The sequence below is a fragment of the Porites lutea genome, chromosome 3, assembly GCF_958299795.1.
Source record: "Porites lutea chromosome 3, jaPorLute2.1, whole genome shotgun sequence".
In the NCBI taxonomy this organism is placed as follows: Eukaryota; Metazoa; Cnidaria; class Anthozoa; order Scleractinia; family Poritidae; genus Porites; species Porites lutea.
Window position 1 is genome coordinate 48797076 of NC_133203.1, and position 26588 is coordinate 48823663.

The window sequence follows — 26588 nt, forward strand, 5'->3', positions numbered from 1 at the left end:
CTGGATTTCCAGTACTTGTATTAACCTCACAAAATTCTCTTCAGTTTTTTGCCAGCAACAAAGTGAACCGACAAATACGTTCTGATGATTAATCTATGTACAATAAACATAGTTACAGTAGAAAGTGAAAAAGTGACTCAAGTTAGCTGGTACTGTCCCAATAATTTTCAAAATGAAGAGAAATTCAGCAGCTCTTCGAAAGTTATTTTTCATACGCTAACGAAAGTACATTCTGGCTGAAAAAGAGCAATGGTAAACACGCGATAAAATCTTCTATATATGTAAGAAAAACAAACAAAAATATACAGTTAAGAGGAAACTCCCATCACATTAAGTGGTTTTTAGGGAGGTCGACCTCTGATGAAGATTAAACTACTAATAACAATCAAATCTAAAAAACTAGTGGTTATAAAGTTAAAAGGCTAAAAAGGCAAATAAAGTAATAAAAATACAATCAGACTAAAAGATTTAACTATCGAAAAAAGAAAGGCTAACGACTAGAAGGGTAAAATGAAAATTTACAAACTACAATATTTGGCCCTAAAAAACTTTTTTTGGGGTCCCGTTTAAAAATTTTGCAAATAATAGGTTTCCTTAAAAAATTCGGAAGAGTTGACCAGTCACTAATGTACCTATAGTAAGTTGTTCTTTTTCCCCATTCCGTTTTTGGGTTTGGAATACTAGGTAAGTAACTGTTTCTTATGTTATGTCCATGCAAGTCTCTTAAGGTTATTTTAAAAGTTTCTAGGTGCTCTGGTATTTCCCCTTTTATACTACTACATGAGAAATTTCTGCAATCTGATTGGCTTAGAGCGGTGGTATTTCAGCGTAATTTGAAATACCTACATGTAAAAATTACAAACCTTTTGCGGGTAGTAGTATAAACAAATAATAGCATGATTTGTACGTGATATATGGCATAAATACCACTTGTGATATTTCAAAATTGTCTCAAATTTCACTCGCCTAACTGCTCGTGAAATTACGTATAACAATTTGAAAATATCACTCGGGGTATTTATGCCAAATATCACTACAAATCATGCTATTACCTATACTAATAGCATTTTGAACGGCTGAGCGTAGGTAAGCAAAACATCGTCCAGCAAGAGAAATCCATTGTAGGGAATTGAGTGCTTCGGATGATGAGATCTTATTACCTAGAATTCTTTTTGCATATCTATTTTAAACTCTTGTAAACGATCGAGTCTTATTATCAAGCATACAAAAGATTTTGTTAAACACAGACAGGCGATGACCTAGCTTCTTCAACAAATTACTAATATATGGCTTCCAACTCCATTTTTTATCTATTGTTACTCCCAGATATTTACATGATTGCACACTCTTGTGTACCATTCATTTGTCAGTCGACATCATCAAATAACGATACTTCAGAATTCTGATGGGAATTTAGCTTTTATTTCTGTAATGCTAAACACAGTTTAGGCGCAGCTAGTAATTAAATTCTTGCTCAATTAGTTATTTAATCATATCTCTCCTATAGGTTTCTTAATCTCACACAGAGATAACTTACAAAATTTCTGGTCCTAACATGTCAATTCGGAAAAACAAAAAGAAACTTGCTAGCTTGTTCGTTTACTTAACGTCGACAAATCTTTCATCTGTGTTCACATCTAGCATAAATTCATTAACTTCATGATTCAAACAAAACAAGCACTTCGCAGTTTATATCAATTATTATTATTCATTCAAAATCTTTCCCCGATTCTGATTGGCTAAAAGTACACGCATAATTTACCATAGCCAGCTACTGATGACCAAATTTGGAAGAATTTTGCGATTTACGAACCGATGACGTCAAAAGTGCCGCTTTCTTGCAGGTTAATGCACCGTTAACCGAGAAGACCTGGGGACAAGGTTGAGTTGTTTCGGTTGTGAAAACAAAAATGGCGGACATTTCACTCGTTTTACGAGTAAGAATTAAGCCAAAAAATAGCTAAAAACATGTCAAGAATAGCAAGAAGACAACTCGAAGAGCGACATCTTCTATTTGGGGAATATTTGCGGAGCTGAACAACCCTAAACGTACACTATCGAAGATGAACTTAACATCGATGGATCGATGGAGGTAAGCATGTTTTAGCTACATTTTTAAACTAGGAATTATTTTGAATGAATAATAAAACAATTACTGGATTCGGCTTTCGTATCATATGAAGAATTATGGAGATCTCGGAAAGTGTTAACCGCCTTGGCCATACTAACCTCCTCGATTTCCATACTCAGCCTCATTCATTAATTGTTAAATATGATTATAAGAGGTAAATCAAATGAATTATCCGAAGTCTCAGAAGACCCCAGATCATTAAACGTTTCTGGGAAACTGCCCACCTACCCCTCCCCTAAGCCAAAATTAGCACTTCCTTCTCACTTTGGGCAAAGGGGTGGGTGGGTAGTTTCCTAGAAACGGATAATGATCTGTTTTTACTTGGTGGGAGGGGGCGGGGGATATGGAGGTTTCGCCACATGTAAGGGAATGTGGATTCCGGAATACTAGAAAATTGTCTTTGTGGACTCCAGAATCTAGCAAATTTTTCGGTAAAATCTCCAGGAGCGAATGGGTTAAGGAATCCGCGAATCCCACTAACGATTGGAATCCGGAATCCCAGTTCCACTGACAAACATCCAGAATCCAATACCTGCACTAGAATCCACGGCGTGGAATCCAGAATAGAGGACTGTCTTGGATTCCCTGACATGGGGTGAGAGATTAAATAAATGTTTGACAAAGGTAACATAATTATCACTTCTCCACTTGACTGTAAATCCCAGTTCAAGCTGTGGAATTGCATGGTATTTACAACTGTACAATTTTTGACAAACCCTGTTTGGCCTGTTTTAAATAATTCTTTATAGATTGTTAATTTTCTCATTTGCAAAGTGATTTTGGTATTTTTTAAAATCTGGTTCGTAAATATCGTTTTATGTCTTTAACACAGATTGAACTTAGGTTTTGTTGTTCTCGATATACTCTTCAATAAAACTTGCTCCCCCCTCATAGAAGTAGTTAACTGATGTTTGTCATTTCAATCGTAACTCCATGTCACTACGAATTCAAGCTCAGAATTATAACTATGTATTAAAATCCACTCTGATTTACCCTTTGTTCAATCTAAACATTCTAAGTTGGTGTGAAAGCTTTCACCTGTCCTGACAAAAACATAATTCCGCGTCTTATAAGAAAATATAAATAGAGCATATAATAGTTTCATACATATTACAAAGTCAAATTCGAAAAATAGTTTATCTTATGTGCGTTAATTTTCTGTGAATTGAGTAAACAATAACTTTGATAAGCATTCATTTTCTTTCAGCAATTCGACACATGTAGAGCCTTTCGTATCAGAGGCGATTCTGTGCTCTAAAACCCTGATATACTTATAAAAACCTTATCATTTTCTGCAATGAACATATAATTACTACTTTCTTTTCTTTTCACTTCTTCAGTTAAAGGCATGAAAATCACTTGTCCTATGTGTTCGGTTTCTCTGGGACAGTTGTCATCTCTTCTGCTTCTTCCCGCAAAGCGTCCGCTTTCTCTTCTAAGAGCATCTAAAAACAAAATAAATACCATTTTACTGCCATTTCCCGGTTCTAAACTTTCTCTTAGTAGCGAGGTCAGTCACCTCTAGCTTTTGAAATCTGGCAACTTAAAGATTATTTTCACATTAACATTTTCTCCCTGCCCTTTCGCTGTTGTTTTTGTTTTGTCGTCAAACGGACAACTAGCCTGCGTAACAGGCCCCGGTTTTGTTAAATTTGTCGGGGTGAAGGACGAAATTTTGCGCTATATAAAACCAAACCAAAAAACATTAACCGGCGCTTGCCACGCAGGCTAACGGACAACTGGCTCACACTTGTTTGAGTGAAAAATCAAGCAAACTTAAATTAACCCTAGCCTCATATAGATTCTCCTGAAAATACACACAAAAAAAATCCTGTAACACGTCTTTTTATATTTTTCTCTTATTCCTCTCTTGTAATTGGCTTCGTGAGCACGTCCCGCTTTAGATTAGCCATTGCTATTTGCGGGTGTGCAAAACTTGTAAATTTTTCAGAAAAGCAATATATAAAGAGTGTGTAGGTGTGTACGCTCAACACCACAATCCCACGAACAGCAACAAGAGATCCATCTAGTTCAACCGGTTTTACCTTAGCAGCTGACACGATCTGATTGGCTTGTCGTCTTGACAGGTGCTCAATATCAGCCACAAGGGAATTAACATCGGCCCAGGCCAGACTGTTAAGGCTTTTATAGCCTGCCTTGAATAACTGCCGTGCACGAGCCTGCGGAGAACAAGGAAATATAATCATCACTACTGACCAATCAGGTAGCCGTAAGAACAGAATGTAACAATTGACGTAAAATGTAACAATAACACAAGATGTAACACCTTTTGGCGCAAAACGTAACATTAACCCGAAATGTAACAACTTTTGACCCACAACGTATCAACGTTTTAACGCAAAATGGAACAAGTTTTTGACGAAAAATGCAACAATATTTTTTTAACCCGAAATGTAATAATGCGTAATATAACAACCTTGAAATAACTGAGCGACTTGGATATTGTGTGGTGGTAACAAAAACAGATTTTATATTACGTTATTACGTCAAGTGACTTGAAAACAAGTACTCTTCTATGCAAAAAGAGTACTAAAAAAGCAAAATTAGCATCGAGTGCTTCAAATGTTAGGGCAACTAAGAACTAATTCAGGAGACTTGATTGCAGATTTCACCACTGTTGGACAAACTTGACCCGTCACGACCCCTGTTAGTTGAACCTAAAGAAGCAGATGCATTTCTATACGGCTTTACTAGTCCCCTTACCCGACCCCGCGTCCTCCTCCCAGAAAAAAACACTTCACGGAAAGGGCCTTTATTTGGAAGCGAAAGAAATAAATCTCTGTTAACCTGCTTGACACCAGGGACCTCCATAAGCGGAACAAGCTCCAAGGTAGCAGTGTAGGATAACTTCTTAACCATGGCCTCAAGTAATAAATTCACTCCCCAAAACTCCTGCAGCTCCTGTAGAGTGACATCACAAGGTCATAAACCATACAGTTCTCATTAATCATTGTAGAACAGTTTTCAAAAACGGTTGAACCTCATTAGTATGGAAACCAAAGGGACAGACTCAACTGTTCAAATTATGGATTTGTCCGAATCATACAGATAAGGAATGTATGAATTCTTGTATCTTTGGGGACAAAAGGACTGTCCGTGAATGAGTATTTCGTTTAGTTTTGTATACTAATACAGTTTGTTATTAGCTTAAAATCTCCCGCCACTTTCTCAGCCAATCAGAATTGAAAACAAATCCAAACGTCACTTAGTCGCCCGCGTTTTCCCGCGCTTAACACGGATCATGTGTTTTACTTTGAGTTCTGATTGGCTGTTTGAATCCCCTGTACCTCTGACCGCCGGGGCAGTGTGATAACCTGTTATGGCTTTAGGAAACTCGATTAAAACTCGCATTCGTGGAATTTTCAGCCCGTCGGTAACTGTAAAAACAAAGTCTCCCACTAAAGATATAACGTTCTATTCGAATTTTCCACTAACAATCTTTCACCACTTTCTGTTTGCAAAATCAAATATATACCACGTCTCAATCTTTGGAAAACGATAATTCCGCATAAAGAGTCCAGTAGATGTAGAGTTCGTATTGGCCTTAATGTTTTGTTCAACAGACAGGATCATTTAGCATGCGAAGATGCCATTTTAGTTCGTTTACTAAAAGGTGAAGCAGGAGGAATTGGGCTCACACTATCGAGATTCAAGACAGCGAATTTGTAAGGCTGAATTTGAATTACAGTCGACTTCCGATAACTCGAACCTTCAAGGGAAATCGAAAAAAGGTTCGAGTTATCGGGAGTTCGAAGAAAATAGCCCAGAGTAACGTAAAAAACAGTTTTTATTGCACAGTGAACATTTTAATTACATTTAATCGTAGAAATGTCAAGTGAAAATTAAAAGATACTTCTAGATTATAAACTAGAACGTAACGTAACAAAACATAGCCTAAATAGAGCATGCGTTTTACTGTTTTGGGAAGAAAAGCTGCTTCACGTTAGCCTGTGACAATCGACATCAGCCTCCACTAGTAAACTATACTCCTACAACACGTCAATAGGAAATCCAAAATTCAATGTTTCGGACGCCCGTAGACCGCTTTTTTTCCCGACTTTTTACGGCCTCAAAACATGGTTCGAGTTATCGAGGGTAAAATTATATAGAAAATGACCTGAGGCGAAACGAAAATTGGTTCGAGTTAGCGGGAGTTCGAGTTATGGAGGGTTCGAGTCACCGAGGGTAAAATTACAGTGAATGTATGACTGAAATCCAGGGGAAATCGATTTTGGTTCGAGTTAGCGCGAGGTTCGGGTTGGCGAGGGTTCGAGTAATCAGGAGTCGACTGTATTAGTATTCCTTTTTTCGCAGTTTGAAAGACAAGGCCATTATTTAATCAGTTTACTAAAATACCGGTGTTTGTGGTTTATTCTTGTAATGGGCGAGCAATCCTACTAATACTGGTCAGACGTACCTGAGTGAAATGCACCATGCATGAGGCAAATGATGAGGCTGAAGTTAAAAGATTCTGCACAAATCCTCGTGTCACGTTAAACAAACTAGCAACGTCCCAGATGGTGTTCTCATTCATCAGTTTGTACAGGATGAGAGTTAAGTAGAACCGCCTGACGGAAGCTTCTTCACTGTCGTCCTATAATGAGCGTCAAGAGAGGATTTTAGCGATAACCTCACTATAAGTGATTTCTTTACTTAAGCGCCCCCAATTCAGTTATTTTGTTCCCTTGGTAACCCCCTGCCAACCGCCATCTCCCTAAATGACAAGAAAAAATACTTAAACAGAAAGCATGACAAAGTTAAAAGATTGTATGACAAAGACCAACATAAGATTCAAGCTCCTTGATAAACTCTCTTTTGACTCGTCACAAAATCCTTTTTAACTGACTGCTTCACCAGCCCAAAAAAATGTCTGTGTAGAACGCTACATGATTAGGCAAGCTAGAGGGGCTAAAGAAGAAAGCAAAAACTCGAGAAGAAAAGAGTAATACTTGTACCTTCTTGACCCGTTGACCTGTAGCTCTTCTCGATAATAAGCTTTCTGTGGCTCCTACCAATTCAGCCACTCGCTGTTCTGAATCACCTAAAGACAACACCTGTAATGAAATCATATAAGACGTGAACGAGAAAATCAAGACCACAAAAGACATTACAAAGATACAAAAGCAGTCGCGTGGTCGATGGACCGGCACTATTTCTGCCTCTTTTTCCATCAAAAAGATCCTCAGAGACCTATACTACCGTCCTTAAAAAGGTTTTTCAACTAATATGGAACCTAATTTTAACATTTTAAAACCATCTGATTTTGTTCAGGTGTCTGTTAACATAACGGGAAGAAATAGTGACTGTTGACCGTAAAAAGCCAAAATGTTTACCGTTAACCGTAAATTCTACCATCCCATTGAGACAAACTCGTTCCCACTAAAGACAATTAGCCTAAATATCATCCGATTGCTTCGAGTCGTTTTCTCCTCGAGGGAGTAATAACGACTCGAAGTAATCGGTTGAAATTCAGGCTAGGCGATAATTTGTTTCCTCTTTCAAATATTGGTAGAGACAGAGGATGACGTCATTGACCTCATTGTTCAATGAGGGCGCAAGCAAATCATTGGTTGGAACATCTACATTCTGGTTTTTAAATTAAGTTTAAAGGATTCCTTTTTACGCGACGCGTAATTTTCACATTCCGGCTGATTTCTTTGCGTATTTCTGTCTGATCCGTACCTGTTTAAAATAAGTCATCCATTGCGGCTCAATTGAATCCCTGATGTCCAGCGGCGTCACAAGATAAAGCAGATGCAGTTCATTGGTTAGTACCAAGTTCTCCAGTGCTCTTGTTACCTCGCGATAGATCACAGGACTGCTCTCCACATCAATGCACCCTATAAAGGTAATGTTGCCACACACATAAGTGCAATTAACGGTGTCAAAGGAGCAGTGGTTGCTTAAATTATGTTTTTATGTCCCTGAGACTGCCCGCTAAAGTTGAAGGACCCATGTCAAGGCGAGTTCCACATTTTTTGTTGAAAACGGAGCTAAAATTATAACTCAGTCATCTCTTCTTAAATTAGGAACTCCAAAAAAAAGATATCAAATCATTTTATCGAAAGGAAAAATGGCATGATCGCTTTTTGTTCTTTTTTTTTTTTACAACACAATGGTTTAACTTGCAAAAGCTGGCCCAAATTGTTCCACGGTTTGCAATCCATTTCCATCCTGGTTATTGATGGCAAAAGACACACACTTAAAGTTGAGGTACAGTAATAGAGTTATTTCAGGCTTTCCAATATGTTATTAGGATTTTGATGTAAAACCGAAAGATCGTGATATAGCTGCTTAAAACAACATGAATTCAATTTTTTACGACGTTTTGAACCTTAAAAAAATGACTTAATTTACAAGGTATTTTGATCAGCACTGCTTTATAGCTTGTTTTGAAACGCATTTTTAGTCCGGTTATAAAACCCCCGGATATAAGCCACTCCCCTCCTCCCCCATACCACTTACGAAGTTGTATAATCCCAGCGCTTATCAGCGGAAGTTTAAGGTATATTTCTGTACTAGGACACGTCCGCAAGTATTTGCCGCTAAGAAACGCACCTTTAAATGTGGCCTGTCCCAGATGGGTGACTTCTATATTCCTGCTCTGTGCTGTGTTAATTATTTTGACATGTCCGAGTTGTTGTAGTGACTCAAGTGATGTTTCAAGCTCTTTTTCTATGTCAACTGACTGCGCAGGTGACTGTACAAACAGCAGAGTGTTCTGCATGAACTGCTTAAGTTCATCAACCGTCGAGCAAAGCTGTTTAAGAAACGAAAGACGGAAAGCTAATATTTTTATCAACACAGATATCAAGGCTTAGGGTAGTGAGAAAGGAAATATATACAAAGAAATTTCAATTACTACAGCTCTTAAGCTCTCAGTTCCGGTAATTGATCACCTGTTCTATTACAGTTTCTTTTGGAGGTCCCTTTCAAAGGTTTAAACGTTTAATAATTAAAACTAGAAATACGTAAACCGCAGAACCTATTTCCTATCCTTCCATATTCATTAACTCGTGAATTCAGTAGGCCTGGGATGTTCGCCTTGTTTTAGAGTGTGTACGTGGAGTTATGAGGCACACGGCGCACTGACTTTCCTTGCAGACGACTTTCCGCACATTTTTCCGGCTTCGCCTATTTTCCCCACACCTGAAGAATGGGCAGCCAGCCATATTCATATAACATTTCAAATCCTTGACTGACGAGCATTAGGCCTACCTTTAATCCAACAAGAGTAAGAAGCAACACCCGTAACCCTTTGCCATTTCCATGCAGCAAGCTGCTGCGACAGCTCTCCAAAGGACCTGAGAACAGGTGACTAATCTGTAAGAAATATAAGAACATGAAAACCTCGTTCGAGGTCAGTACTGGTAGTTATACTCGTAAATGACCATCCATCATCATGAGAGGATTATTACTTCTTGTTTTCATAAACAAGATCTCCTCAGGAGGGAATGTGCTAGCCCTTGCATCGATAATGACCTCTTTTATTTTTGAAAAGTTTTGAATGAGCGTTTTTTGCATTCCGCCCAAAGTTAAAGCGTTACAGCGTGGACATGTTAACCCTTTAAGACCCTGTTTACATGGAGTGGGGGACCCCGGTCTAGTGGGGTAGGTTTCTTTTGTTTTGTGCTCCCCAGAGCGTGAAAACAAAAGAAACCAACCCCACTAGACCGGGGTCCCCCACTCCATGTAAACAGGCCTCAAGTCTCAAGGGTGACCAACATCAACTTTCTCCTAACAATATCCATATGTTGCAAAGATGAATGGTTATGAGAGTTAATAAAATGATCGCTAAAGAGAAAATGTTTTGATCTGTTATCAAAATCTCTCATCTAATTCTTTAAAGAAATGTATGGAGATTAGTATGGGGAATTTATATGTGAATATTGGGGCTTAAAGGCGCTCAAATAGCGCAACGAAGTGTAAATAAACTCGGAAGGACATTATTTTGTAAGTATACATGTATACATGCAAAAACTAATGATATTGGCGTCATGATGTCGCCGAAACGTCTGAACTTTATTTCGTTAGTTTTTACTAGGTTTATAAACTAAAACCATCAAGATAGAGCAGAATAAGTTATCAGGTGTTTTGGATTCTCGGAGTCTACAGTGTTCAAGAGTGTAAATTAAGCAGTTTACAGTGTACGGAATAAACCTGTGAGTTCCAGAACTGGTGCATGACTACTCTTCTACAAGGATACGACACACATCCAAATCAGATCCAACCTATAAAAATAGCTGGGTTCATACACAGTAAGTTCTCGCACCACTTTCAGTAGGCTCGATTACCAGTCAAGCTAGGGAAGACCAGAAATCGAGAAAACGGGGAAAATCGAGTCTACATGACAGAAAAAAAGAAAAAAACAGAAAAAATTATAAACACACATTTAAGGTGTTGAGTCCCTGAATAATTCCCTTGTCTTCTTCAGAACACTTCCTTTGACGAGGAAGGCGAAGGCATAGGCGAGCCTCTTGTTACCATGCAAAAAACTGCGGCTAGATCAAACAAACGCGGCTGCACGTTCACAAGAGAGAGATCCAAACAGGTTCAGTTTCTAGACTTTCAGGAAGTCCGTTTTACCACTGGGTCATCGGCCGTTTTCCCGACTTCGTCGCTCAGAAAACTCGACTTGTGGGCAAGTCTACTCGCTTTGTTTCGTTTTTAGCATTTCAATAGTATAGTTTATTTAGTATCCCCAATTCGCCTTATCTGGTCGAAATAATTTTACGTTCAAATAAAGGTTTTATCTATCTATCTATCTATCAGTTTCCTGTTGTCAGTGATTGAAACGAGTCCGACCTTTGGTCGAGGTGTCAAAAGTCGGACGCGACTGAAACATAATGGGCGCTTTTCTATTACAGTTTTCATACTCTATTAGATTAGCTTATCTGTCGCTTTAGAACTTCCTTAATCTTGACCTGAAAAAGAGTGCACTATCACGCTAAAAACACCCTCAAAGTTTCATTGCACGCAGCTTATAGCGTGTAATCATGTAGTAATGCATGCTGAACTTGCAATGGCGTTCTCAAATTTTGTTTCAGTACGACTGAATTTGTAATTTTCAGTCACCTAATGTTTGGTGACCTGTGTTTAATACTCTGATTGCGGCGGAAATGCTAGTCTGCAAGCTCAGCTTAGATTCACTGTGGGTACCGATAACCGCAAGTTGACAAGCATAGCTATTTGTAAAGCCGCGTAGCACTTGTGTAAACCGGCGCCGCGGTTGTTCCGAGTGTTAACCTTTTCTAATTCACTCTTAGACGTGAGTGCCTAAAAAAAATTACACAAAATTTCCAAATTTCATTTAGTAAAAATGCTTAAAACCAAGAGCACCATGTGAAAGTGCTGCCCAACAGGTTTCATTTGAATGGTCACATCATAGGATTTTTTACAGTCTCAAAAGTAGGTGCCATCTTTACATGACTTTATATTAAACTGATTCATCCTACAGGCATAGATAGCTGATGAAGTGATATTTCATATAAAAATATATACATCAAAAAACAACACCATTCACTCACCCTGAACCATTCGGGTTTTTATTAATCACCCTGGGCATACTAACTATTCTCAGGGAACGAAAGGATAAGTCGAAAGGAAACGGAAACTGTATGTTGTTGTGGATAATATGAAATGAGAAGCTTTACAACAAGATGGTAGCGCAGTCGGCACGTGCAGTACACGTGCAGCACGTGCAGTACAGCGTGCAGCACGTGCAGCACGTGCAGTACAGCTCCCGCGCGTTTTTCTTATCCCTTTTTAAAAGGGATAAGAAAAACGCGCGGGAGCTGGGGGAGAGCGAGGGTCTCCTATTTTTTCCCTAAAGAGGTGCGTTTTTAGATGGCACTTAAAAATCCCTAGATCTGTAACAGAACGAATCTCACGCGGTAGTACATTCTAAAGTGCTGGAGCTGCGACCTGGAATGATGTCTTCTAATGTAACCCTAATTCTATAAGTTGGCGTTGCGAGCAACAAACCATCAGAGTAGGATCTTAAATTATAATTTCCTGATCTTTTAATTGACACAAGTTCTCTTAAATACGTTGGCGCGAATCAATGGATGGCCTTAAAAACAAATAGTAGAGTCTTAAAACTAATGCGTTGCCTAACCAGTAGCCAGTGCAGCTTGTACAGCAACGGCGTTATGCGACAGTAGCGTGGCGCGCGACAAAATAGTCTTGCTGCGGCATTTAAAACGCGCTGAACCTTATTCAGGTAAGAAGCTTGTAAGCCATATAAAAGACTATTACAATAATCTACGCGCGAGGTAGCAAACGCATGCACGAGGGCTTTAGTTTTGCAACACTACCATAACACAAGAAATTATTTCCCACGAGCACATTTAAGTCACACGGCATCAAGTGGAAATTGTAGCGAGTTTTAGGGTTTTCAAAACAACATTTGACCTGATTTAGTTGAAAAAGTTTGAATTTGTGTACAGGAAGCAAAAGTTCAGGCTGCCCCCAACTAACCAGATTTTAGTTCAAGCTGTCCTTTCTCAGGAACATCATTTTACTTTCGTTTGTTTGTTTTCCTGTCTGGGTCATACAACGTTCTCAAGCGACACATAAATTCATCTATCATTTTATGATTATGCATTCGTCCACTCCTAAAAACGTGAAGCCTCAACTACACACATCCACTCTATTGACAAGGCTTTTTTTTTCTCCATTTTCAGAAAAACTCTCATAACAGATAGTGTTGTTGAATCGTTTTCGCTCGGCCACATATGTATCCGTTTCCGTTCGAAAACGGATGTTTTTTTCAGTTTATCCACAATAGCTTTGAATCACTCGAACTAGTTCCTCTCCTCATCTCATAAAAACTACTAGTAGACAAAGTTGTCCAACCAGTCCCACCAAGCACTTTTTCCTCCTAGTCTAGACCAAAACCTCCAAGGTCGTACTTGCTGACTTGTTAACTGCTCCGATTTTCGAGATCAGCAGAGAAATTACAGGGGTACACAACGACAAAATGTTTCCAAATACGTCACAAGTGTCTCAATTAGCTTTCTCTATGCTTTAGAAGCCTGTTTGTAGCTGCCCTATGAGAACTATTTCTCTGTCCGGATGTCTTAGGACAACCTTGAGTCGTCCCGGGAGTTTTAGGTGGCTCTTTCGTCTCATCCAAAACTTTCAGTTACCATGTTGCCGGTCCGGTCAAAGGAGTTCGCGGACGTGGAGTAGACGTACTTTCATTGGAATATTCTAGGGCACGTTTTGTCTTAATACCGAAATTTTAAGGAGGCTTTTTACAATATTAACCACAATATCTTGATAATAAAATCTGAAAACCACAATATCCATTCGTAAATTAGAAGAAAAATTCCGCGAATATCATGGACGAATGGAATGGTAATCCAGAAATTTCTAGGCAATATTTGCCCCTTCGAACATTTATTTTACCATGTTTACCGAAGAAAGACGTTAGATTCCCCTGAAATTAACCATTCTGATTGTGCTAAGTAGTCTTCTGAGTTAATTGAAGCATGCGCTTGAACATTTAACTTTATACAAGCAAAATTGACTTAAATAAGACGTGCTATTAGGCCTAAAAGAGGAGCCAGGTGGAAACGGCGAGACAGGATAATGTCACGTGTCCACTCGAAATATTGTGTTTTCGGCGGCCTTTATCATCGGATTCGGGGTGTGGGCGGATGGCCAATCTGAAGTAAAAACTATTCGTTTTCGGATAAAATCTGAGAGAAACTGTTGTTTATTTAGAGAAACTATTTCCTTTGTCGTTTGGGAGGTTATGCGTTCATGCACATTCGAATAGCGTGAAAATTGAAAGAAACCTGTACTTTATCACGTGACCTGGAATCGGAACACATATGGTCGATAAACAAGTATACAAACCGTGAACGTGATAACATGAGGAAATGTTACCATACTCCAAGTAGTACTAGAAGTAATCCCTCAAAAGATAATCTTACAAAGGTCCGGTAAATGAGGAGATCAAAAGCTACACACGGTTTATCGGGAGTTGACTTGAGGCCCGGGGGCGTTAACTCGAGTAGGTTCTGGGTGGGTAGATGTTGCTCAGGTCTCCAATTTTGGATCCTCGATGAAAGATACCTCGTCCTAGAAACAGGCAAATTTTCAATACCTCGTTCTACAGCACACTACACCGTTCTAAGAACCCTGCTGAATGCTGGGAAAGTTAGACCCGTTCTAGATCGTGAGTAATAAACTAACGAGCTCATTTGGCGACGCATACTCGTACAGGTATTTAGGGAAAGAACTAGCCCCCCCCACCCCCCCGAGGCTTGAACATGTTATTCTATGGAATTTCTTTTTCATGATTTCATGATTTGAAAATGATAAGCATTTCCTTTTTATTAAGCCTTTCCTTACCCCACCAAACTATTAAAAATTGACCCCGGCTTGGGTTGATGAGTGGAACAAACGAGCCCCGCAACCAGTTGCAAATTTACGAGTTCCCAGTGCAAAACTCGCGCTTTTTGGAGCAAAATGCAGTCCATCATGGACACATGTATCTTGATAGTTGTGTTTACTTTTGTAGTCTGTGTTCTTCAAATTCTCTTTCTGTATGTGATAGAGAGAAGCAGGAACTTAACGAGGTCGAGGTTTAATGGAAACCGTCAAGGCGGCGATGAACAGTCTCGGAGGGAAGGAATACCCGGAAGAGGAAGAAGAAGAAGAAGACAGCCCGTTGAACAAGAAGAATGACATGCATTTGGTACGCTAGATTTTTTAAGACACTTGGTGAATGTTGGCTGTTTTATAGTTGTTGTTGTTGTTGTTGTTGTTGTTGTTGTTGTTGTTGTTGATACCATTGTTTGCTTGGTTCGCTTTGCTTTGTTTTGTTTGAAAATGGTTAGACAGTTTGTTTTTAACTGAAGAGTAAGCACCATTTTACATTTCTTCCACATAACCAAACTTCAAAAATGCCGTGGTTTACTACGCTATAGGTCAGAAAGCAAGTGGCAAACTGTCATTTTAAAAAATGTAAAGAGTTTCAGTTCCTAGGAAATCTTTACATAATTTGCTAACTACATTGAGCTTAGACATTGTTATAGATCCAGTTCCCCTAGAGCTCTACAACATAAATGTGGATGCAAATAATTTCCGACCCTTTTAACACAACCACAAACACCACCTAACGAAGCTCCACATCTTTAGACCAGACAATTTGGGGTATCGTTGCGTACGCTTGGACTTGAGACTATTTCTAAAACGTATCAGTAATCTAGAAGCATAAAAAAGTTTGCAGTATGCCTGCCGCGCCTATGTTGACTGCGTAGGAGGTAGCGTTTCCGAGCGGTTAGAGCGTTGAACTTGCAATCCAAGGCCCCGAGTTGAATTCCCGCCCTGGGCTGAGTTGCTCAAAGCATGGTTCGCTTTAAACATTGGTTAAGCAGTATCAAAACCAATACGTTGTCAAGGTATTAAACGCTGGTTAACGCTAACCATGCTTCGAGCAACTGATCGCTAAGCGACTTTGTTCTAGGTAGTCCCAAGTTCAAATCCTTGGCCACGCTTGTAAATAGCCAAACGGGTTGCCTCCAGTCATGAGAAGGAATTCTTACCGGTTAAGCTTCTCTTAATTATTTGTTACTGTCCTTATTTGTTAACCAAGAAGTACGGCTGGATTACCAGTTATTGTGTTACCCTATAAAATCATCATTTTAGCGACATCAATGAGCCGACGAATATAATCTGCTGATTAAACTATACAATAAATATAGTTACAAAGTAGGAACGGCCATGTTGAGGCTATTTCTAAAACTTATTTCACTGTAATTGTTTTGTTTTTGCACAGAACAAAAAGAAAGACGGAGGCGAAAAAAGCACCGGGGATGACGAAGGAGCGTTTAAGTTCTAGAAGCGTTAGGAGGATCAGCAGCGGACCAAGCTGCAACAACATCTAGAGATATTTTCATCCAGCTGGCCGCTTTTACAGACTCCTAAAATGACCACGAGCGATTACAGTAACAGTGGAATAAAAGCCAGCGGAACGTGTATAAAGTGACTTTGGAAGCATCGAATGAACAATGGAAAGCTTCTTGCAGAAGAACATTATCTATACTAACCTTTTTTTTTTCTCAGTACAACCTTTCTGAGAGGACAAGCAAGTAGTTTGCTAACATTTCCTATATACTTCGTCAAAAAATTACTGTGCGATATGTCGCAGATTGATTAGCGTCAGTAGAACTAGTCTATTTTTCTTTGAGCCCAGCTCGAAAATACCATTGTGCCCTTAAACGTGCAGGTTTGGGTTGTAAATCAAGTAAGCCTAACTGTTTCGATCTCTTTTGTTCTCAGCACGAGCTGTGCATCAGCCTGTCAACGATTTGCGTATTCAGCACTTTCATTTACCAACGGAGCAGCGCTGATGTTAGCTACAATATATATGCGTCACTTACCACGAGTGACTAGTCGAGATATACATATATTTATAAAATAACTAAGATAGTACGCGCGCTCTTATTGGCCGAGAGGAGTGTTTGCGTAAGAGTATGTAAACATGGTTGTGGCGTCAAGATGTTTTGCTTTTCGCGCGCTAATCACGCAAGCACGAATTTGAAAAAGTTTTCGAGTTCAAAACTCAACAAGTTTACTTTATTTACCCATTTTTTCGTCGGCTGAAACTTGGAAAATCGTTACAAAGAAGGTGTGTCAATTTTTCTTCGCTTAAGCTGACATTTCAAGAGAGAAAAAGCCGTATTTTGGAAAGCATCTATTTGCAAAACAAGAACTGATTACGCGTGCAAGACTTCGTGGACAAGACTTTGTGACTGGTAAGAATTTCTCTTTTAACCTTAGTTGTAGTCTCAGTTTTTAGCTGCATGTTACTCGACCTTCATTTTAGAGGAACCTTCTTAAAACCACCCTTAGGTGATTGGAGGCCTCCTCTTAAAATATTATTTATACAACTATTATTATTATCGAGCCAACTACACTAGTTTTTTTTTTTTACGTTCGCGTTGCTGTTGCCGTCGCAGTCGTTGCTGGTAAAGCTTCCTAATGTTTACCGACTGGACACCGGGTTAAGTTTACCTAAGTACATTGTCAGCTTTTAAAGAAGCAGTCCGCCAGCCAAAGTTCTAGCTAATTCTCAATAATATCCATATTCTATTACGTAATTAGGCTTTTTATTGTAAATAGGTATATCACGTAATTTAAGGCTTTATACTGTAAATAAGTTTTTGAATTTCCCTTTCTTTCTCTACTATTTTTTTTTCTCGGCTTATTAGCAACTATATTGACTTTATTGACTTTATCTTCGACATGAAGATTTCAGTACCAAAATAATCAATATAATTACAAATGAAACAAGGTAAAATAAAATTTAAGTAAGAAAGAAAGGAACAACATATTAACATAAAAAGAAAAGTACTTGGCTATGTACGGCTTCTACGCTACTCGTATGGTAAGAAAGTTAAATTAGAGTTCGGATTTATAACAATTTAGAATATTTTCAATAAAAGAGGCACTAAGATTTACGATGTTTTCATCGCACATAGACATGATATATAAAAATAGTGCCTTGCAAGACATATTGTTAAAATTACTGTTTATCGAGTATAGGCTCTCCAAGAAGATACCCCTCATATGAGAAAAGTGATGAGTGAGTACATTTCAAAAAATAGTGGAAATCATCACCAATTTCGGATCTATTACAAAGGGGGCAAAGCCTCTCAACTCTGGCATTTTTGCTAGAGGTCTAATCAACCTCATCAAACCCGAGATCAAATAAAGCTTCATTCATTCATTTATTCACTCACCTTGGGTTTGTCACCATCTTTGATGATAAGAATACTTTCTCCTGACGTGTCAATCCCAGCTCGCCCCGCTCGTCCAATCATCTGTTTGTATTGACTCTGACTCAGCAACGCACTTCCAACATAAGGAGCACGGACTATAACCCTGAAAATAACATACAGTTATGAGAATTATGGTTTTTCAGTATGTGACAACGGCACTATACGAAGTTCATTTGGGCCAGTGCATTCTCTGAATTCGCTCTACAAACAAAACGCACAGCAGAGTGAACAGAATGACAAAAAAAAGTACTGTGCAATATCTTTCGATTGAATGGTCACAATTAAGGCTTTCTTTTATAGAATTAGTACCACCTTGTACAGCATAGTAGAAGTACCACAGGAAATACTGCTCAGTAACTTGCATTTAAGCGGTCACACTTCAAGACTTCATCCACAGACTCAAAAGTTAAAACAACCTTGTACAGAAGCCTTTCATTTGAATGGTCATCCTTAAGGATTTCACTCCCCAAACAGAAGTTACAATCGACACCTTGTACAGCATAAAAATCAGTACCACAGGGAAATATTACATTTTATTAGCAGGTTTCATTCCAATGGTCAAGCTTTAGGATTGTAACAATACCCTCCGAACAGAGTCTCCTGCGATCTTCTGTTCGACTCATCTAGGAAAGATCGAAGCGACTCTGCTAGCAGGGTATTGTAACCACGGACCGACACAAAAACTTGATCAAAACTTCGAAATCAAACCTCTTCGCTGGTAAATTAACCCCAGCTGCCAGCGTAGAAGTACACGTGAGAAGAGACAGCACACCCTGACTGTAACCGTCTTCAATGAGTTTACGTTCATCCATGGTCAGTCCACTGTGATGGTATGCTACACCAAATGGAATAGTCTGTTTTAAAACAGGACAAAGGCCGCTCGCTTCATTGTAAAGAGCTTTCATTAGGTCATGTCTCTCTTTCGCTTTTACTTGGCACATTTCCCTGAAAATGTAGAAACATGCAGCTACAAAGTACCATGATGTCGGAAATAATTATTTATCTATTATTTGACTAGGAGACTAGTCCCGCCGTGACAGCTAGCTGTATTTGTTCACGGTAGTTCCTGAGCCATGCTCCGGTCAGCTGGAATTCTTAACCCTGTTATTTTTTAATTAGAGTATTTGTTTCACGCATTTGCTCGACCCCACTAGCATTAGTGCTATATTTTTCCTACAGGGCGGAGTTGTTCAAAGCTGGGTTAAGATAACACAGGGTTAGTGCAAGATTTGAATTCAGATTTGAAAGCTTAAAAAGCATTTTAGCTTTAATTGTTTTTGTCTACAAGTTGATGACTGGAAGCTCTAAAAATAACAGAGGTCTAAAATTATTCGAGAAAATGATTTTGAACACAAGAAAAAGAAAGCCGGCTTAAGCTCTAATCGGCCTTCGAACAACTGGGCCCTCATGGTAAAGAATGGAATTATCATTATTACTACAAAAAGTAAAGCACAAGACTATTTCACAAGTTTTCTCGCTCATTATGTCGTTTGCCTTCTTTCTTTTTTTTTTTATTCATCTCCCATGCCCCCCGCTTGCCCCTGATCCTAACAGTATACAAGGAGCGTACTGTCATAGGGAAACATCTGTTCATTTACCGTTTCTCTCCAAGTTTCTACTTTGAATAACCCATGCATTCACAAGCAGATCTAGTGGTCCACAGATTGTCTTAAACAGCGGTCTAAGTTAAACTTCGTTTAAATAAGCGACCCTAAAAGGTTGACACAAGGACAACATTGACTATTCACAGTCCCTTATTTTTCCCTAAGATCGTCGAGATCCAGCACTATCAGTTCCGGGGGGACATTTTGAATGAGTGTTAAATCTACTTTCGTTGACGATTTGAGAGGAAGCGAGAAAAATATTTTTTCTTTCCCTCCCCCCCGCCACCCCCGACCAACCTCCTCTCTCCCCCTCTCCCCTTTTCTTCTCCTTATTTTTCCCTGCTCTCTGATTGACTTCGGGCTGCAACTCCACTACTTAGACGCCTGGAACAGGCTATTAGAAGTCCAGCTTCAGAGGAATTCTCTACGTCCGACGGGATGGGATGCAAAAATGGATTAGAAAGGAGTATACAAAAATACCTGTATATGCAGAGTTGGATACGGATATTTTCAGGCTTACAAAGTTAGCCCTGTCAAATGCTTTTTCCGCAATTGTATATCTTTCTAATAACGCTTAAGAATTGACATTTTTTGAATAGAATCTCTTGAGGCAGCAAAATTATATCCATTTTACCTAGGCATAAATTTTACCAGCAGTAAGGCCACACTTTGGCAGTTCTTCTTAGTAGAACAAAACACCAGACATGAATGCCGAGGAATAACTTCCAACACAAGGGTTAGTAACTGATCAGGATCACGAAGTAATAGCTCCTTGTTTTGGCCCTGTAGAACAAGCAATGTCTCAGAAATTAGCCTGCCGAAAAAGCTCTTCATTTGTGTTTACAAGCAGTAGAGGCAAGGCCGGGTCCTATCAAAAGCAAAAATCCAGTTTGCTGGTCACCGCTATCGGGCAGATAAAGAGATTCATCTCTCATCCTCTGGCATCCAGTAGGTAGTGAAACTAGTGAAACAACTAAGAAGGGCCATTTTTAACAGATATTATGTAGGTTTTCTAAAGATGTTTATGAATTTTCATTTAAGACCACTATGAAAGTGAAGAAAAGTGACGATTTTATAATTATATTATATTCTTAGAATTACAGTACCCATCTGAATTTTTACTTAAAATTCACTGATTGGAATTGTGCACGTGTACTTTCACATGTATTTCATGAATCTATTATTTTATTTTCGCTGTAAATAATTAGTTAATATTTGTCCGCATTAGCCTATGGCTGTGTTAATCCTTAACCAAAGTATGTTTGTATGTATGTTATGTAGATCTCTACGAATGTCCCGACTCCACTCCAGTGGCCAAAGGATGATGATAATGATGATGAAATTTGCAAAAATAAATCCTCAGAGAGAAAAAAAACATTCTTACACAATCACAAAATTAGTTTTTGCAAAATACAAAAAATTCCAACTCTCAAAATTGAACTTCTGCAAAAAATTCAGTTCAACATGGAATGCTGAAAGCAAAAACAGAACAAATAAAAACTTATTATAGCCTCTTATTAATTCTCTACATTCAAATACCATATTTGTTTACCTGTTTATTACTAATTCTTCTAAATGGTTTGCCATTATCTTCTTCATCTTCTGAAGCTTTTGGAACTTTATAAATATCACACCCCACCTTCACAAACTCTTTCAACTCCACCTGAATAAAAGTGGTAAAAACCAACCATTAAAATACAAATAAATACTTTAACAAACCTGCAAATATATAGAGGTGTTATCATGACAACTGGACTGGAAAATTTCCTAGTGGAAAATCAATGAAACATTGAAGGATGTAAACTAAAGGAAAATAAATGCTAAAATGCTTGTGGACCACAAAAATTGTTACCAGGAAGGTTTGTCAACAAAGTTTTATACGGGGAGGCTCCTCCCCGAGTTCCAACCTCTTACCCTTTTATATACCATTTTTGACAGACAAAGTAACCTCTTTCTTATACCCTCTATTGACAAATTATATCCATTCACATACTGTACCTAGTTAAGAACACAGTGCATTCCTTTTAACTGTTGTCAATGAACTGTCTTTAATATGAATAAAACACAAAAAAAACAGTTTCTTAAGCGGGAAATTTAGTCATGACAAGCAGTCCTTTTTTTAAAGGAAGAGAATAATAAATAAATATGAAGGTTGTCTTTATTGACAATTTTATTCCTCTTTAATGTTTACTCTTAAGTCATAAGTCATCACCCCTAAGTTTTTTTTGTTTCTCCTGTACTTTGCACTCAGTCTTTGGACAGTTCAAAAAATGTCATAACTAAAATGTCATACCGGTCTGAAATCATTTGAATACACCTCAGCCTTTAAAAACTCCTTCAAGTCTGCAATGTTACTCAGAGTTGCACTCATACCAATAATCTGAGTAGTGGCTATAAAATGAAGAAATAAATAAAAACAAGACTTTCATGACTGTGTAGATAACATTATATACAGTGGACCCTCAATATAACGAACCTCCATGTAACAAAGTCCTGGGTATAACAAACAGTTTTCTTTACCCATGGCCAGTAATAGTAAAATGCATGAAAAAGAACCTCAATAATTATAATGAAACCTCAATATAGCGAACAAATTTTGCCAGGCCCATGGCCCTTCGTTAAATCGAGGTTCCACTGTACCATATTTTATATTTTTACATTCTGAACTGAAACTGCTATGAGGTAGAAAAGTTTGTACTTACGAGAAGCAAACAGGACCTTGGCTAAACACATCTCTAACGTAGCTCCTCTTCCTGCTTCACCTAACATGTGCAGCTAAATTGGTGTAGTACAAGAGATGTTAAAAGGATTTTTAAACCACAATAAAAACTAAAGTAACCAATTTTGACAGAGAAACAAAAATGGGACACAGCATGCAAAGAAAGTTCTGTCTGATAGCCTGGGGCTAGTGGATTTTGCTATTGCACTAGTGATTTTTGTTCTTAACTTGCCCAACGGGCAAGTGCTGTTTTTTGGGGAAATTCAAATTACAAAAGGATTGTAATCAATCCTGCTAATCAAAAAGGATTTTAGGGCTAGTACATGCTGGCTACAGCTTGCCCGAATGGCGGGCTGTAAAACACACTTTCTTTGCAACAGCATTGTTGATACATTTTTCCTAATATCCTTTACCAAGCAAAATTGCATTACTCATAAAAGAGATACAGTTGTCGGGGGCAAGTACAGTACAGTACAAGTTTCTCTCTTTCTTCAAAGTTACTGGTTTGAACAATCTTGTTATGAGATGGTTGAAAGGCAAAGTACATGCTACACAAGTTTTATTTTATGCTTTCAAATGAACATTATTGTGAAAATTTCACCTTAAGTAACAGTAGTTAAGCACTGCTTACTAACAAAAATCCCTGCTCTAATGAGTCATGGTTTTGTTTGAGGAGTGTACCCCCAGAGCCAACCCAATGGATATGCTACTAGTTGTTATCATTAACAACAGCCAGAATTATCTTATTTGTCCCTACAGCCAGAAGGCTGCAGATTCCTAACCTTCTTCTACACAGAAGTTCTTTTGGCTGCTCACAGGGGAGGTCATGCGCTACAAGCTATTATCTGCATAGGAAGCTAAGGGTCTCCACACCCCTTTGTAGACAAAGTATTTTGGCTTGTCAAGCAAGAAAATCGCAAATAAATAATCAAGTGGGGCCGAGGAGGTGAACTTAGGCACTGCCAAAAAAATTCAAATCAAGCTACTGGCCAGAGTGAGAGTTTAAAATCAAAGAAACCCTTTTAAATGTAGTGCCCTCAAATGTGGAGAGGATCTAAGCTTCCCAAAATCTGTAAAACAGGCTATGGGTTTCTGGCATACATTAATTTTTGTACAACACAATACAATAGCCACTTTGTAAAACCACTTTGTTTACTCACTTAAGATTGCACACTAAAGGTCAAAGAAAGCTTAAAACTAGTGATAGTTGTAGCATTGCAGCGTTCCCTCAAGTCCAGTTGAGCATAAACCTGTTTGCTGAATGTTGTCATAAGGAGCCTCAGAGGAACTGGTGCAGGTTAGGTCACCGTGATATATTTCCATCAGGTTTCATGATTCATAATTATTACTGTGGGTAAATTATATGCTGGCCTTGTTAATTACCTCATCTACAACTAGCAGACCTAATGTTGAAATTCGGCTTTCTCCAATGAGGCTGTTCACCAAAGCATTTGCCTGGTAAAAGAAAAAAAGTACATTATATTTAAAGTAATGTTATCCATAGCATCCTTCGCAGGTGCTTTTAGGATCATCAGGCAACGCTCCGCAGGAAGGAAGGTTGCATGACAACACTTAAAATGACTGCAAAGGAGACTATATTTTCCATTGATAAATTTTTTAATGGGCTGATGGCAACCACAGACTTTGATGAACATGCTGTAAGAAAGCCCCTTAGAGAGGTACTTCTTAGGGCTTGGATTTGGACTGTCTTTTAACCCATTTGCCCCTCAACCGCCCGTAACTGCTCTTGCAGATCCAGCTCCCTTCTACCGCTTGTGACGTCATCAGTTTCAAATGCCAAGGACAACTTTACCCGCTGCCTTGGGCAGGGTGAAGAGATCTTTCAAACCATACTAGAATGAGCATGAGACAGTCAAGGAGACTGGAGAAAAAGGAAAAAAGAGACATGTCACATTGACCTAAAAATTTTCCAAGAAAATCTTGTTTCACTACCCACTTACTTTCCTTTCATCTAATCCTAAGATCATAAAGCTCTCCCAAAAACTTCACCCAACCAAAATGAAGCCTAGTAAATGCCCAGCAAAAGAAAAAAAAAGGAGGCAATGAAATCGAAAGAAAAGGGGAGGCAAGAAAGCAAAAAGAAAAAGTCAAGACTGCTGTCTCACTTTTAAACCCAAAAACTCGAAATTTTGATTTCTGCACATGTCCGAACCTCGCAAGCTGATATTTAGAATGTGGATCAGAAAGCCATGAAATGTATGACCTGCCAATAGCTTTGTGGTAAGTTTTGGCTCTTTATAGCTAGGCAATGACTAGAAAACGGCTTGACTAGCTTCAAAACGCATTTTTCCGCAAAATTCCCATGGACAAATGAACCTGAGACCTGAACTACTGTTCTTAAGATACTAACCCAAAAAATTCAGATCTGTCCACAGGACTTACTTTATATACTAGGTAAAGCTTTCAAAACATACTAAAATGCCTTTCAAACTTCTAAAACCACAATTTATAGGCCGTATACTTCTGAATTTAAGTTCATATCTAAATATCAATAATTATCTTTTTATTTGAAGAACTTTGAAATATACTCTAACTTGAAGCAGGTGAAACAGAACTCATGAATTTTGAAATAAGTGTGTTGTACCATTCACAATAGCCAAATAAGGTCAGAAATGTCTTGAAGCAGCACCCAAACTAAAACATGAACCCTTAAACAGCTGCATCACTGTACTCAGTGTTTGAATGCATGAAGATATTTTTAAAAATGATATAATTTCAAACACCTTAAGCTCTAATAAAACACGAAAAAATTGCAAAGAACCAAAATTCAGTGGTCTCAAAGTGCCCTTGTTTGACCTTTTAGCAATGTCATGTTTGGATGCCAAAATCTCATTGGTTCATAGTTTTAACTTATAGTACCTTCAAACTTATTGGCCCCTACAACACAAATCCAAACACAAATAATATAGCCCGTAGTAGGGTGGTCTAGTGTCTTTTTTTGGGGGGGGAGGGGGGGTTGTTTGGTTTAATTTGTTTTACACTACAAGTTTCCAGACAGGAATAAAATCATAACTGGTATTTTAACTTGCCTTGAAACCTGAAAAAACAACTACTTGCTTTTATTAGTACAAACCTTTTCTATGGTCGCAATGTACACAGATTTCTTCTTTCGCCGTTTGCGAGGAGGAAGTTTTCCTTTGCTGGCTGCATACTCCTCAACTAAGAATCCAAGCTCAACAGCAAACTGTGTCAGAGATTTTACCTATTTTGGCATATTATTTTGTTTATAACATTAACAATCAGTTTAAAATATTAAACAGCCATTTAAATTATTGTGTCTTCTGGATACAAATTCTTGTCAAGGTATTTTATTTGTTTATATCAGCCTCCAACTAGTCTTATATACTGATAACCATCCAAAAGGATCTTGTTACATACCTTTTCTTGGACAATAGATACAAATGGAAGAATAAATAGGACATCCTTCTCTTGTAACAACAGCTCTTTAAATATGAGAATTTCTGCTACCAATGTCTTCCCTCCACTTGTTGGCAAGGAGTAGATCAAGTTTCTTCTCTCCTGAATAGCTTTTAAATTGAGACAATCTTTCTGCCATTCTGTGAGAACAAAAATGCAAAATGACTCACAAGATATACAGCTACATCTAATATTTTCCTTCAAGAGTTGGGTAGGGATCATTACCTGGGCAATATGGTCTTCATCGACTCTGAAATGTCAGCTGTCCTTTTGCCTAGCCCCCTCCCCCCAACCCCTTAAGTGATGGCCAGGCGAAAGAGATGCCTGGTCACCCATTGGGGGGATGGAGCAAAGAGACGGCTGACATCTGAGACCTATGTCTTCTTCTAATTTTTTCGTCAATTCACACTTTATAGTGCGACTACTCGAACCAGGACACTTGGAAGAAGATTATCCAATCACAAGGGTTTCTGAACACCAAAGATTCTCAATTTCTTTTGCAAACAGACCAATAACATTTATAATTTTGACGACTGTTTCCTGAGAGGTCAGGCAGGTTCAAACGGTTTTAAAGTTTACAACAGATGCATAGTTGAAACTTCAATTTTCTTAGGGCGTTTGCAGAAAAACTTAAAAATCTTGTTTTCAAAAAAACATTGTGACTGGATAATCTTCTTCCAAGTGCCCCGGGTCGAACAATCGCACTATAAGGCACTTTGAGAATGTTGGGTCAAATGGACTGCCAGCGGCAGTCACAAAGTGCCTTCAACACTGATGTGTGAGCTTACTGCAAATACAGTTGAACCTTCGCGGGTGACAACCTCTTGTGATAAGTGACACCTCCCACCTCACGCATTGAGCTTTTTCCTTGGCAGGTG

General features: G+C 38.5%; 1 protein-coding gene and 1 pseudogene across 1 annotated transcript; both read right to left on the bottom strand.

Moving 5' to 3' along the window:
* LOC140929851 (helicase POLQ-like) overlaps positions 1-26588 on the bottom strand; it is an 85624-nt pseudogene that overhangs the window by 57498 nt on the left and 1538 nt on the right.
* Positions 1415-23927, bottom strand: LOC140930018 (helicase POLQ-like). The gene is made up of 16 exons (XM_073379678.1): positions 23916-23927; positions 23656-23727; positions 22256-22328; positions 21847-21944; positions 21106-21216; positions 20188-20336; positions 18658-18894; positions 17911-18052; positions 9371-9475; positions 8711-8912; positions 7835-7992; positions 7108-7206; positions 6570-6746; positions 4940-5053; positions 4177-4311; positions 1415-3576 (listed from the first exon to the last, which is right to left on the bottom strand). The coding sequence occupies exons 1-16, from the start codon at positions 23925-23927 to the stop codon at positions 3496-3498; spliced, it is 1965 nt and encodes a 654-aa protein (XP_073235779.1). The 3' UTR covers positions 1415-3495.